We start from the raw sequence: 14,080 nt of genomic DNA on the forward strand, positions 1-14,080 counted from the left end.
CCTCTTCCACAGACACCATTTGAGCGAGGCGAACGCAGTGGCCGCCTGTCCAATTCTGCTGTGGATTTCCATGGTGGATGCAACTTTCTTCTCCTGGACCAGCGACCCAAGGTATTTAAAGTCCTGCACTTGCTCGATCTGGGCGCCTTCGAGATAGATGGTGGCTTGCGACCCATCTGTTGTCAGGGCCTTTGTCTTACCAGCATTGATCTTCAAACCGTATGGCCGGGCAATGTCGTAGAGGATGTCCGTGGCTTCAGCGTCGTTACTGGAAAGGATAGCACTATCATCAGCAAACATCAGGTCAGTCACATAGTGATCCTTGTCATATTGTATGCCCTGTCTGTTTCTGAATGCTTGCCTCATAATGGCGTCGACCACGATGTTGAAAAGCAACGGGGAGGCTACATCCCCTTGGCGGACTCCAGTTTGGATGGTAAATTCCTCAGATAAATCGTTCTGTATGCGCACCTGGCTGGTTAAACCGTTGTATGAATTTCATGCGGTTTCTTGCCTAGTTTCCCCGGTTTCTCGGTTCTGGTCACTTCGGCAGGATGACCACCCTCCTCCTTTCGCAGCTGGGCTTGGGACCGTCCATGGCGGAGTTAACATTAGTACATGAAGAGCAGTGGCAGTTTATGAACACTGTCTCCTACCACTTAATCACCTCTTTATCCATTGTAGTAACTTGTCCTCAAACCACATTGGTACAATTTAATTTTTTTTTTTTTTGTCATGAAAATCCCAAACACAAGAGGTATTAGAAACTATAGTGCTTAGCACTGTGAATGGGCTGGAGGTTGAGGAGATGAAAGAAGATATTTGTTGATATTAGATTTGAACTTTTGTAGATTGTAATTTTCAGGAAATATTTTCCTGAAAATGAAGGAAGGTTGTTCCAGAAAGCAGAAGTTGAATGAATAAATGAGGAAGAAGAAAAGTTGGTTCTGTGAGTTTGAAGTTGGACAGTAAAATGATGTTGACTGGTTGAGCTTGGACTGCTTTAACAGAGCGGGAATTACAGAAACCATTCAGAAGAACGGTGCCCATGGAAGTATCTATGGAAAAAGCATGCAAGTGGAGAGACTCTGTTAGAGATGAGACATTAAGTAACCTAACTGAACTCTTTTGAATGGGATCTAGAAGCCTGAGAGAAGTTTTGGGGACACTGCCGCAGATGTGGGACCAATATTCCATGGTAGGACAAATTAGAAATTTGTGCAGAGTGAACAGCTGTTTGGAAGTAATGCTGAGAGCGAAAGGGAAAACCTAATTTTTTAGATGCAGAGTAAGCAATATTTGTAATGTGCTTGTGCCAAGAGAGAGATTATAAGTCAGGGTAATTCCCAATAGGGATATATGATCTTCTGCTCCTATGATAAGAATCCTTTTTGCGAGATATGACAGGAATGAGTTTTAGAAGGATTGAAATCCACTAAGTTATCTTTTCCCCACTGGAGATCAGCATTTAAGGAATTGGTAGTGGATATTCAAAACGTTAAAGCTGTTTGAGCAGGGCAAGGTTTCTCAAACTGGAAGTGGAATGCAATGTGCTATCATCAGCAAAACTGTGGATAGGATTTCTGGTCAATGAGACAAGGTCATTAATATACAAGAGGAAAAAAGAACTGAACCCAGGGGAACACCAGCATTAGTGGAGGAAGTTAGAAGACAGAGAGCCATCTATCATCACCTTCAGCGAGCGGTCAGAAAGAAAACTGGATAACCAATTACAAAAAACAGTTGGCAAACCATAAAATGGAAGCTTGTTCAGAAGACCTTTGTGTCAAACACGATTGAAAGCCTTTGAGATGTCAAGAGCAACTTGCTTGTGTTTCACCGAACTTTTCCACTGAATTTGTCCATAAATGGGTAACATAAGCCAAAATATCACCAGTGGATTGACACTGATGGAATTCGTACCGGCGATTGCTGATCAGATGGAAGGTTTCTAAATAGTTTCAGAGTTGGCAGTTAATTGATTTCTCTATTACTTTAGAAAGAGTAGAAGTAATTGCAATGGCACGACAATTGGATGGGAGCGATTTTTTCACCCTTTGTAGGGACTAGCTGGATATGAACAAATTTTCAAGCAGAAAGAAAACACCTTTGAAATAAAGCGAAAAAAAAGGCGACACACAACTGGAGTAATTTCAGGAGCACAGGATTTAAAAACAAGTAGAGAAATGCAACAGGACCTGGAGCTTTCTTAGCATCGAGATTCGTCAAAATCCTTCTGACATCCTTTTGACGTAAAACCACAGGAGTCATTAAATGGAGTGTACTTGGAATGGTGGGAGGTGGTTTACTAAGATCATTAATACAAGAGTTGGAAGGAAAATAGGATGCTAGCAGGTTTTTTTTTTTTTTTTTTTTTTTGTTTTGGTTTTTAGGAGCATTAGCAACTAAGGCCATATTGCTCCGGGGATATGCGGTGGTAATTCCCTGACCTTTCCGCATCCTCGGTATTTGGCGGTCATGGGCTCGAACCCCGGTCTAATAAAGAAGCGTGTGCTACGCACTGCTGCTCCTGCCCATCTGACTACGGATGCGCCGATGCTAACAGGTCAGTGGCAATAGAACCATCTGGCTTTGGCAGAGGTGGGAACAGAGATGTAGCCAATAGTTTTGGCACAAAACCAGAATGCTTGGCTGCCATTTGGACAAGAAGCAAGTTTTATACTCTTTACCTGTTCAAAATCAAGTTTGGACTGATTAATGACTGCTTGTTGTAAGCAGAAAATGAAACTGAAGATTTGGAAACAAGCCAATTACGATATGCAACATTCTTCTTTTTGAACAGCTGTATACATTTATTGGAAAACCAAGGCTTAGATAAAGGATGAGATTTTAAGGTGGAATGTGGAATAAAGGATTGCATCCCTACAAAAATAATTTCACTGACATGATCTGAGCAAACGATGACATCAGAAGTTTTGAAACATAATCTGACCAAGGAAAAGAAGAAACGAAATCCTACAGATCATCCCATTTTGCATTCTTGTAATGCCAAACATGAGATCGAGAATGGCTACGAGAGAAAAACTCCATTGAAGAAGAGACCATCATCAAGTTGTGATCTCAGGTGCCTGGAGGACCACTCACCACACCCATGTACTTAGAAGGGTTGTTTGTGAGAAAAAGATCAAGCGTGTTGACTGTGTGATATTCTGGTAGATAAATGAACAATCTGAGGTCATTAGTAATTGCAAAAGCCTCAGCACCTTGACCAGCTGGGTAATTTCCTTAGCTCTATTACTATCAAGAGTATCTTGCATTACTTCTCTGTTAAACCTTAATATTACTGATATTGAGGTTTAACATTGATAAATGCAAGGTAGTATTTGGGTAGCAGTATCCCAGAATACCCAGAGCTTGGAAGGAACTAGTGCATTTTGGGTGAACTTTAAGCAGGAACTAGCTCACATCTTTACAAAATAGTTATCTGAGAATTAAGTCTCATTTCTCGTGAAGTTCTTTTTCTCATTTTAAGTTCCTTATAAAACTGAAAAACAAATACACTGAAAGGACAGATTTCATGGGACACCTGGTTCCTGGGCAATGCAACATTGTCACCCCTCTCACTAGTGGAAGAATCCACTACTTTGCAGGTATATAGGTACACTGCATCCATGTAGACAGGAATTCGATGTCAGTATGGATAAACATCATGAGTTAACTGACTTTGAAAGAGGGACGATAGTGGGGGCCCGATGTATAAGTCACTCTATTGCTGAGGTGGTACAGAAATTGCACTAGTCCCTTTCGACAGTATCAAAAGGGTATCGGGAATATGCCATTTCCAGATTAACATTTCACCATGGACGGCGCTGTGGGCAGAGAAAGGTGGTGGATGAATGTGGCCATTGATGTCTATCTCACATTGTTTCAGCCAAGCAAAGAGCGACAGTGGCACAAATCACCACAGACTTCAACTAGGGAGGTGCCAGAAACATCTCCAGCAAGACCATCAGGCAATTATTAGCCACAATAGGTTATGGGAGCTACCGACCCACTGCTAACACTACTACACAGGACTCCACATCTCAAATGGGCAAAAGAACATTGGTACCGGACCTTGGATGATGGGAGAAGAGTCTCCTGGTCCGATGAGTCCCGTTTCCAGTTATTTCGAGCGGACGGGAGGGTGCGTATCTGGCAGAAACTTCACGAAGCTATGCACCCATCATGTCAAAAAGGAACTGTTCAAGCAGGTGGATAGTCAGTAATGGTCTGGGGCATGTTCAATTGGCACACTTTGGTAGGTCTAGATGCACCTCTGAATGGTCAAGGTTATGTCCATCCTTGCAGACCATCTACATTCTTTCATGGTCATTGTGCCCCCATGGGGCAATGGACTCTTCCAGCAGGACAATGTCTCCCCTCACAGAGCTGTGGTGACTAGAACATAGTTCAAAAAGCATTCTGTAGATTTTACCACTGTGGAGTGGCCTCCCCGTTCATCAGTCATGAACCCTGTGGAGCATCTCTGGGATGCTGTGGAAAGGTTCATTCAAGCTTTGGCTGCTCCACCCGGGAATGTCACAGAATTATGGACAGCAGTGCAGCAAGCATGGATGGAAATACCTGTGGAATACTTTCGTGTACTAGCAGACTCAATGTCTTGCTGTGTGGTTGCCCTTATCCAAGCAAAAAGGTGGGCTTACCCATTACTACGTAGGTATCCCATGATTTCTGTTTGCTAAGTGTATTAAGCTTTTGAATTTTTAATTCCAGAAATGTGGTACCTTCCATAGATTTTGATGAGTTGAATCCATATTTTAGTCATATGGTGTCATTCTTGAAGGATTTTGAAGCTACCAGTTCTAAAGGATTTAACACTCTTTCAAAATGTTTACCTTTCAATAACTCTCCGTTGTTGACCGATAAATACTCCTTTGAATTTGGTATCATCACTAATGCAGTGAAAGTTTGTATCTTGAAAACCATCTCCATTCCCATCCACAGCTTTTACTAAATTTTTTATTAAACCGAACTTTATGCGAACTTCATTAAACCAAACTTTGGTGTATAACAATTGCAGAGAAACTGCCAAGTAAGAGAATGTTAATTCTTGTTTTAAGATAAAAGTATTCAAACCTTTTCCATTTTCTTACTTCTTCAGTGACAGCTGTCTTTGCAGTATCACTATCACAAAAGGTACTTTGGTCAGAAGAACTTGTTCTTGTCACCAAAATCAGACAAGTTCTTGTGACTGTGGCAACCTTTTGTGATGGTGATATTGCAAAGACAACTGTCACTGAAAAAGTGGTAAGAAAATACCACAAAACTTTGACTCCATTATGTACATATAAATATAATTATACCAACATAGGTTTGAGTGTTTTATTACCTTCAAACAACACAGTTTAACTATGTACCATGCCACTCAAGGAATACTTTAAATATTACTTGTTTGGAGATTGACTAGCTGAAGGGGAGGAAGATTAAAATCTTCACAAATCAAATGGACTGCTGATAGAAGCTGAAGCTGTGGATTAGCCAGATGGTAACTTCATCATAATATTGACATTGGTCTTGATCGAATATAAATTACTACTAAGTCAATGCAAGTACCGCTGCATTCGCATGTTACGAGTAGGCCTTCAAAGGAAGCAGAACTGCTACTTACGTAGAATGCAGGTTGACAGGTGTTTTTCGTCTATGTTGGCCTTAACTGCTGGCTGTGGATACATAAAAAGCAAGTCGACCAGTGCAAGTTCTTAGTATTGTTGTTATGTGGAATGAATGGTTCAGAGGTTTTACTAAAGGGAGATTATTTATAGGAATGATATTAAAGCCAGAAAATAGACAGCCCTTATGTATGAATTAAGGAACATGTACACATATGCCCTTTCAAGTTCCAATTCTTCAGATGAGGAATTAATCCTCTAGGAAAATGTTTTTTTTAAATAATTTCCATTGTATTGTCTAACCAACTTAAATAGCAAAAACTACTTGCACTAACCTAGAACATTTTGTTTTTGCACATCTGCCACATTGTTGGGATATCAGATGTCACAGATATAAGCAGTGCAGAATTGGAATTTGGGGAGTACAATGTGTACAGAAAGGATAGGAAGGGTTATGCTGTTAGTTAAAATCTAAGGAAGCGTATTCAATTGAAGTTGGTGGACAATGCAATGCTGAGTCAGTTTGGTGTGACATAGGCACTGGGAAAATGATAGTAGGTATGCATTATTATTAGCCATGTGGTGCAAGAAAACCTGAGGCTAGTACAGCATAAGCCTCAGCCTTTCTTGCACCACATGGCTAATAATAATAATAACACATACCTACTCTCATCTTCCCTTTTCCAGTGCTTATGTCACACCAAACTGACTCAACATTGCATTGTTCACCAAATTCAATTGAATTTTTTTTATTGGCTTAATGAATATGACGAGTATAATGAGCAATTGTGCAGAGAAATAGAGTGGGCCAGTAAATCAGAATGTCTTATAATGGGGGATTTTAACTTTCCAGATATTGACTGGAACTTGTGGGTTGGTCACTCACACCCTAGCAAGACTTCTGTGGATTTATTGGATGACTGTTTTCTACAGCAACATGTTCAAGAGGCAACCAGAGGGTACAACACTCTTGATCTGATAATCAGCAGTGATTATTCATGCATTAAGAATTTGCAGATAAAGGAACCACTAGGTGATAGCAATCACAATGTACTGATATGGGATTTACTTAAAGATGTAACTACCGTCAAGGGTAAAGGGGAGGGCTTTTGCAAAGGTGACTACTTTTAAGAAAAGTAGTCACCTTTAGTCATGGAAAAAAGGTTGTGGAAATAACTAAATTTATAGGAAATGCTTTTGAATTTCTTTAAAATGAAAAAAATTAGATTTAACATAAGAGTATTTCAGTATGTTTGATGTAATGTAGTGAGGCCTTGGAATGAAGAGTATATAGAGCCTACATATAGAACCACCAAAAGACCACCCTGAGATGAATGTCTCCTCTTCTCCCATTTCTGTTACAATTAGACCATGTCTTTACTCTGAATAGTAGCTGTACAAATATTTACACTTTTGTAAATATCTTAAATATTTATCTGTTAAAAGCCATAGAGAATTTTCTCAGTACCCAGCAGTTTGGCTGAAGGATTGTGCTATTTTTATGGTTTTGTGCACTTTGTGATGCAAACAGGAATACGTGAGGTGACCTCTGTTTGTTAATCATCCTTTGAATGTGTACATTCACAGCAAGTAAGCAGTTAGCCCTTGTGGATTTGTTACTTGATGTTTCATTAGTTAAGCATTTGAGTTGGCTTGCCTGGCTGACAATTGGAGCAAGATTGTCTTAGTGCATAATCAGTGTTCTGATGGTCCAGTTGGAAGACTGTTTCAGAATTGCAAAATGGTGTTTATTAGAATCAATTTTGAATGAAATGTACGTTGGTGTTTTTAATGGTAGTTGATGTACTGTGACCACAAGATTTATGCCTTCAATAATAGTAGCAACCTGCTCTGATGTTGTTGTGAGCAAGCTGTGAGACCAACTCCAGATCTTCCTCTTGTAGCACAGACACTTGGTCTACTTATTATCTATAATCTTGAATTAGATACTCAGGTTACATAATTCCCTCTCTCTTGTTGAATTGTGTAAATAATTGTAAGTTTCTGAAACCCAGATTATTTGGTGAGATGGAGAGCAACTGGAGAAAAGTGTCTCCCTAAGAATGTGGTATAGCCAGGGGTGGACTGGCTATATAAGACTTACTGGAGAAACCCTAGTGGGCTGGAGCCCGGTGTGATTTTGGCTATAAAAACTCTAGTATAAGGCTGCTACAAGTTTTCCCTGGTAAGAATTTTTGACCCAGTCCGCCTCTGGGTGTAGCATTTATTGACTGCACTGAAACTGTGGTGCCAGTTGCTATGCAATTTTCAGTTGATTGATCTAGGCCATTTTTACAAACCAGTAGGAGCATGGCTGCCTTTCCTGATGCTTGATAAATTTTTGTAATAATATATCAATATTTATTAAAAAGTGAAATTGACTATGAATGATTGGAATTCTCAATCTGAGTGCTAATTCACATTTGGGCATCCAATGTTTGTTTTTCACATTCTCCAGGTGCTCTTGAACCATCTATTTCCATCCATCCATGTTAAATTTTCTTGAGCTAGATGAGTGGTTGAAGACTATCTCATCCCTTTGGATTGGTGTTAGTCCATTCCCTAGAGCCACAAAGAAGACCAGGGGACTGGTCTTCTGGGGTCATTGTGAAGTTATTTGTGCACCACTATCTTGACTCTCTTCATCTGAAGAGAAGTGACATCCTCTTAGCGTGGTTTTCAGTGGCCAATAAAGGTGATAATCACACGATGCTAAATTTGGTAATATGGAGTCCATACTAAAGCATGCTAGATGATGCTTGGGTCTTTCTTTGGTCAGACTGCATGGTGCTATTCATCTGTCACTGTTAGGATGGGTGGAATGAGAGTGGGTGTTATGCCACAACTTGAGAAAAGAAAACACAATTTGTTGCGAGGAATTTGTTTTTTGTGGTTTTCATTTGAATGACCTTTGCATTAATACCAACTGGACACTATTTTATCTTAAGAACGTGAATTTCATTCCATTCAAGCATTCTAAACATACTTCTCTGTCATATGTAAATTTTTAAATTTCTTTTTGATCCATAAAAGTTAGTCTTTTCAATTTATTATTAAAATTTGCTTTATTATGTAGTACAATAAGATAAGTGTTGGTAAAATATATATATATATATATGCATGCACGTAAAACTTTTGAACAAGTACCGTTTTGCCTGTAAAACAGATAAATTAAAATTTAATGAACTATTCACTTTTTGGGATTCTGTCAGTGATATACAGAATTTTTTTGGCAGGAACAAAGAGATGTTTATCCTCTTGTACAAGGCCATGGTTTGGCTCCATCTTTAGTATTGAATATGGGTTTGGTAGCTTCATTTTAGGAATTATGTAGATCATGAGAAGAGCAGCATAATTAGCCAGGATTGCAAAAGGGTACTCTTACCAAGAAAGACTTTTTCTGTAAATTGCATTATCTGGAAACTAGTTGCCTGCAAGGAGTTCTGATGTCAGTGTTTAAGGGTCTGAACAGGTTGTGTAAACTAAATGGTGATGGCATCTTTACTTTCTTGGAGAACGTAAATTAGAAGATAATTGTTGCAGAACATCATGTGGAAATTTACTTTCAGCTAGAGAGTAACTGATTGTTGGAACAGACTTCCATCTGGTATTATTGAAGTTGCTAGTTTGAATAAATTTAAAGGAGGATTGGCTAGATTATTAGAAGGAATGGGTAAAAATTTTTTTTTTTTTTTATGCCTGATAAGGTTGCTTTCTTGCATCATCTTACCACTACTAATATTAATTTTTTGAGTAAGAGTGCTAGAGTCTTGAAATTTATAGGTAATTTTTAGGTTTTATAGGTAAGATAAAACCAGGCAATATTTTTTAAACTTATGAGTAAGCACTGTCCTCTCAAATGGGGTAGAAAAGGCAAGAAAAGGTTTTAATCCTGTGTGGTTGAGTTAGTCAATCTCGTGCAAGAGTTGCCTGGTTTTATCTCTGGAGAACCCGGCACAACAAAAGGAGCCATACAGCAGTGAATAAATGAAAATTGTTTCCATACAAAGTGTTTGTCAAGCAGCAACTTTTACCACTCAATTGTGGATGATTACTGGAGAAAGCAAATGAAGATCCTCAGATGTTTGAGTGGATTTTATTTTCCGATAAGGCTTAGTTTTATCTGACTGGGTATAAACTCTCAATATATGTATGGAAAATCTTCATGCAGTACATGAAACTTCCTATATTCTGTGAAGGTTGGAGTGTGGGATGCAGGATCATTAGTCACATCTTTTTCACACCACCTTCAGTAGCACACTGACATAGTCCACAATCCCTGGGACACTTCACTGAGGAGGAGATTGTTACATTGCAGTTTCAGTTGTGCCTATGGCCAAGCTATCTTTTATTCAGAGATTGCATCATTTCAAAAGGAACATGTCCACCACTCTTATCAGACTTGTTACCATTAGACTTCTTTTTGTGGGCTGTCAAAGACATTGCCTACAATAATAATCAATGCAACATGGAAAAACTGAAGAGCAGAATTTCCAACATGTTTCAGGTAGTGTTTTCAAACATGCATCATTGTAACCCAGTTACTCCATAGTTCAGTGCTGTGGAAGAACCAAAAAAGCACCATTTACATGTTTCAGGTAGTGTTTTCAAACATGCAAATAATGCATGTTTGAAAATGATGGCAATCATTTTCAACTTCAGAGAATAAAGAATGCTACATGTGAATATGTCTTTGGCATCTTTCACTTGATGTTATTTGCATTTTTGCAGGTTCTCCTTTAAATTGAATAAAAAAAAGGATGATGTTTACCCTGTATCTATTCCACTCACCTATTAAGCATTGGCATTAATGTTTTAGTGACTTGACACTCAATTAAGAGCATGACAAGCCATTTGGAGTGGAGTAGAGTGAAGCAATAGCTGTTAAAACCATTTAATAACAATGCCTTAAAGTAAATAGGTGAATGGAGGTTTGTTCTGAATTTGCATATTCTTTTCAATGCATATTGTGCTTGTATGTATAGCCTCTATATCTTTTTTTAACAAAAGACAGTACTCAGGGTGCGCAAGTGAGGCACTTGCCAGAGGAACTGTCTAAAATAGGTGCCGTGCCATTAATAAAATGTTTTACACTTAACATTCAATATCAAATTTCTACTTTCTCTCTACCCATTTTACAATTCAAAATCTTGAAAATACATCTAAATTTAGGAATTATTAATAAACTATTTTGTTAAGTGCTTTCTTTTAATGGTTCTGCAGAGCACAGATGCTTTTCTGTGGGGGTAAATTTGCGAGGGTTTTTTTAAGTTGTTAGTAATTTTCTCTGGGTTAATCCTGCAAACCGAAATGCTAGATGTGCTATTATATGAATTAGGTGCTGTTACAAGGTTTTGCCTCAGGTGCCACAAGTGCTAGACCGTTCCTGACAGTACCAATCATGTCATCTTCAAAAATGATTGTCACAATTTTATAAGGAAGCTTTTCATACAGATATATAAATAAAATTGTAAAGGTTACAAGAAGTCAGGGATTCAACAGACATTCCAGTATAAAATGCAAAATTCTGTAGCACAGTGAAATTACTTTTTAATTTTTATGAGTGGGAGTAAGTGTACTTTTTATGCTTTGCATTTTCAGTTTGCACATTTCACTTATATGGCCAATGGTATGGTATGGTACAGTGAGAGCACTTGTGGATATGCTTCTCAAATTCTAATACAATCAGTGCAGGTTGCTGCTTAAAACTACATTGAATAAAATAAATTTCTAATTAATATCACTCAATACATATCTAAATTTCTTTAATTTTTTTTACACTTTAAAAAATTAACAGAGTCAATGTGTCTAATAGAGTGAGATATAAATGATTATTTATCATTAGCCACATTCATAGTGTTAATGCCAAAATTATGACACATGCCCACATTTCAGTCCAAAACATTTACTATCCCAATGCAAGTTCATGGAAAGCAAAGACTATATTTGGCAGCAACAGACAGTGTTTATGCATAAATCTAGGCTTGGCTAACTTAATTGTGAACCTAATGATGTTAATGTTTGCACATTATCAAAATCTATATGGTTTAGAAATAGTTGAAATTTTAACAAATTTGAAATTTGCATACTGAAGATTAAATTAACTTGGTATACAGAAAAACAGCTGAAATTTCCTACCTCACCCAATCACATAGTTATTCAAGGATATGAAGATATTGTTCTGTTATATCAGCCGTTCTCCTGTGCATTGCAGAACAGAACCCACCCCACCATGGGGGGGTGAAGGCTTCTGTTCTTTCTGTTGAAGTATTTATTGTAAATCCTCCATTGACCTGATAGATTAGCTAATTACTTATTAGCCAATTTTAATTTATATAGCTTAGAATTTGATGGGTTCACAAAACCAAAAAAATATTTGGGAAGGCTATATTTAAAAAAAATAATAAAATTTAATGGTAATAAAGGTATTTTTCTGCAGACTTGAACATATTTACACCTGAGTGGTGGGAAAATAAGGGGAGAAGGACAATGTCTCTAACTAAAAAAAAAAACTATTTTGTGAAATTATTAAAAATACCTCTATTAGGATATTTCTCAATAAGCAAAATTTGTTTAATCTAGAATGTCTAAATGGATTAGAAGACTGCTCCCATCAGTTCCAGTTGTGTGGGAGAATATTATGGGTTTTCTGGTGCAAGGGCTACTTAGGCCAAATTGCACCTGTCAATGTAACTGAGGTTACATAGGATGACTGCTAGGGGAGCAGTCAAAAGCAGTATACAGTTGGATTTGTTTTGAAAAGGAAAAAATTCACAGTTTAGCATCATTACCTGGCAGAGAGACAAAGGCACATCATTGACTATTGTTCAACAAGGTACATTCAATCAGTATATGCTTTACAGTGAGTGGTGTGTGACAGTGTGGACACTGCAGGTATGAGAGTCAGAATGTATAATTTTTTTTTAAAAGTTAGTTAGTTTGAAAGAAATAAAAGCATAACATAAGCACGTATGCAAGTTTCTTCTTCCTGTGCAAATGAGAAATGTTCTGCTTCTAGTGCCCACACATACGTCGAAGGACCAACTTAGATGTTGAAAGTCATGTTGGAATTATAATTGTTGATATATAGTTATATGGACTACATTTAGGTAGTATACTTCAAACTAAAATTAAGTATGCATGTGAATTCTCTAGCCTCACCACTGCAATTAACTTTTTTTTTTCTCTTCTCTCCTCTCTTTCAGGTTGTCAAGTCACTACATTTACCCATCTCCATATACACCCATGTCAGGAGTATGTATAACGCTTCCAAGTCCTCTTTCAACAGTGTCAAGTTATCTTTGTGCCTGCAACCCAAACTACGTTAGTACACCTGAAACACACTACCCATTATCAGTTGCGCCAGCAGCAGTTAGCCCCAGCACAAGTTTTTTCCCTTCTGCTCAGTTTCAGTATCCCTTGTCTTCTTCAGTTCCTGTGGGAACACCTTTACCCTTTTCACCAGTCTCTATATGCCAAGGAAATCAGACCCAAGAGACTAACATGTAAATCATAAAAGAACAGAATTGAAGGTGATTCCCAAGATAAAATTCTGAATTTAATAGTTAAGAAAACATAATTGCCTAACTGAGATTAAAATTATATCAATTTTCAGTGGAATTCTGCCTTCACAAACAAGGGAAATGAGAAGAATATATACTCCAAAAAAGTCTAATGACCAAAGGTATTACTTGGAAGTGGGCCTTCAAAATTTACATGGCCACTACATTACCTGGAGTTAAATTTAAGGCCATTCAAATAAACTTTCGGCTGTCAGTGAGTTAGGCTGTTTAATGAAAACATATTGCAGATCAGCTTAAAGTAAAAGAAGTTATTAGCAGTAACTGTTTGTTGAATGCCAAGGCCAGCTTTAAATAGTTATAGCAAATAATTTGAAGATAAGCTATAATAATGAAATGTAAATTGAATGCAGAAAATGTCCCATATTTTCTACATCATTCAGTAGAAATTTGCTCATTATGTGATATATGAACATTTACTGCTGCTGTCTGTTAAAAAAATCTAAATTTAATACCCCCCCCTCCAAGCTACCATATATATAGATCTGGATAATGTATTGATTTAGTTTATCAAAATGGAAGGGGGGGGAGATATTGCATTTATATTTTGAAATTTCCCATAGGACTGTTGCACTCCTATGTGCAATGATTACAAGTTTATAGCATATATCTTTATTTTCCTAATTACAGAGCAGCCACACTAACCATTTTTAATAAAAAAAAAATTAGAATCGTTACTTTTGGAATAGCCTCATTTATAATGTAGAGGGTATTAAGAAACTTATGCATAATTACACAAAATGATGCGTAGTGGAAGATTATTGCAGAGTAGGCAGGACTGTTCCGTGAGGCTGCATTATAGAGGGGGGGAAAAAAAAAAACTGGCAACACTGGTGTAGCCATGCACATGTAAGCAAGATGGAAAGG

General features: G+C 37.7%; 1 protein-coding gene across 1 annotated transcript in view; it reads left to right on the forward strand.

Moving 5' to 3' along the window:
* Nucleotides 1–13,142, forward strand: part of LOC150075322 (RNA-binding protein 38-like) — a 62,200-nt gene extending 49,058 nt beyond the window's left edge. The window contains exon 4 of the mRNA XM_090388447.1: nt 12,839–13,142. Coding sequence (XP_090244573.1) covers nt 12,839–13,142 — 304 coding nt within the window. The remainder of the gene's footprint in view (nt 1–12,838) is intronic.
* Nucleotides 13,143–14,080: the final 938 nt, after the last annotated feature.

The sequence above is a fragment of the Mastigoproctus giganteus genome, chromosome 14 (genome assembly GCF_048544385.1).
Source record: "Mastigoproctus giganteus isolate SK-2022 chromosome 14, ASM4854438v1, whole genome shotgun sequence".
Classification (NCBI taxonomy): Eukaryota; Metazoa; Arthropoda; class Arachnida; order Uropygi; family Thelyphonidae; genus Mastigoproctus; species Mastigoproctus giganteus.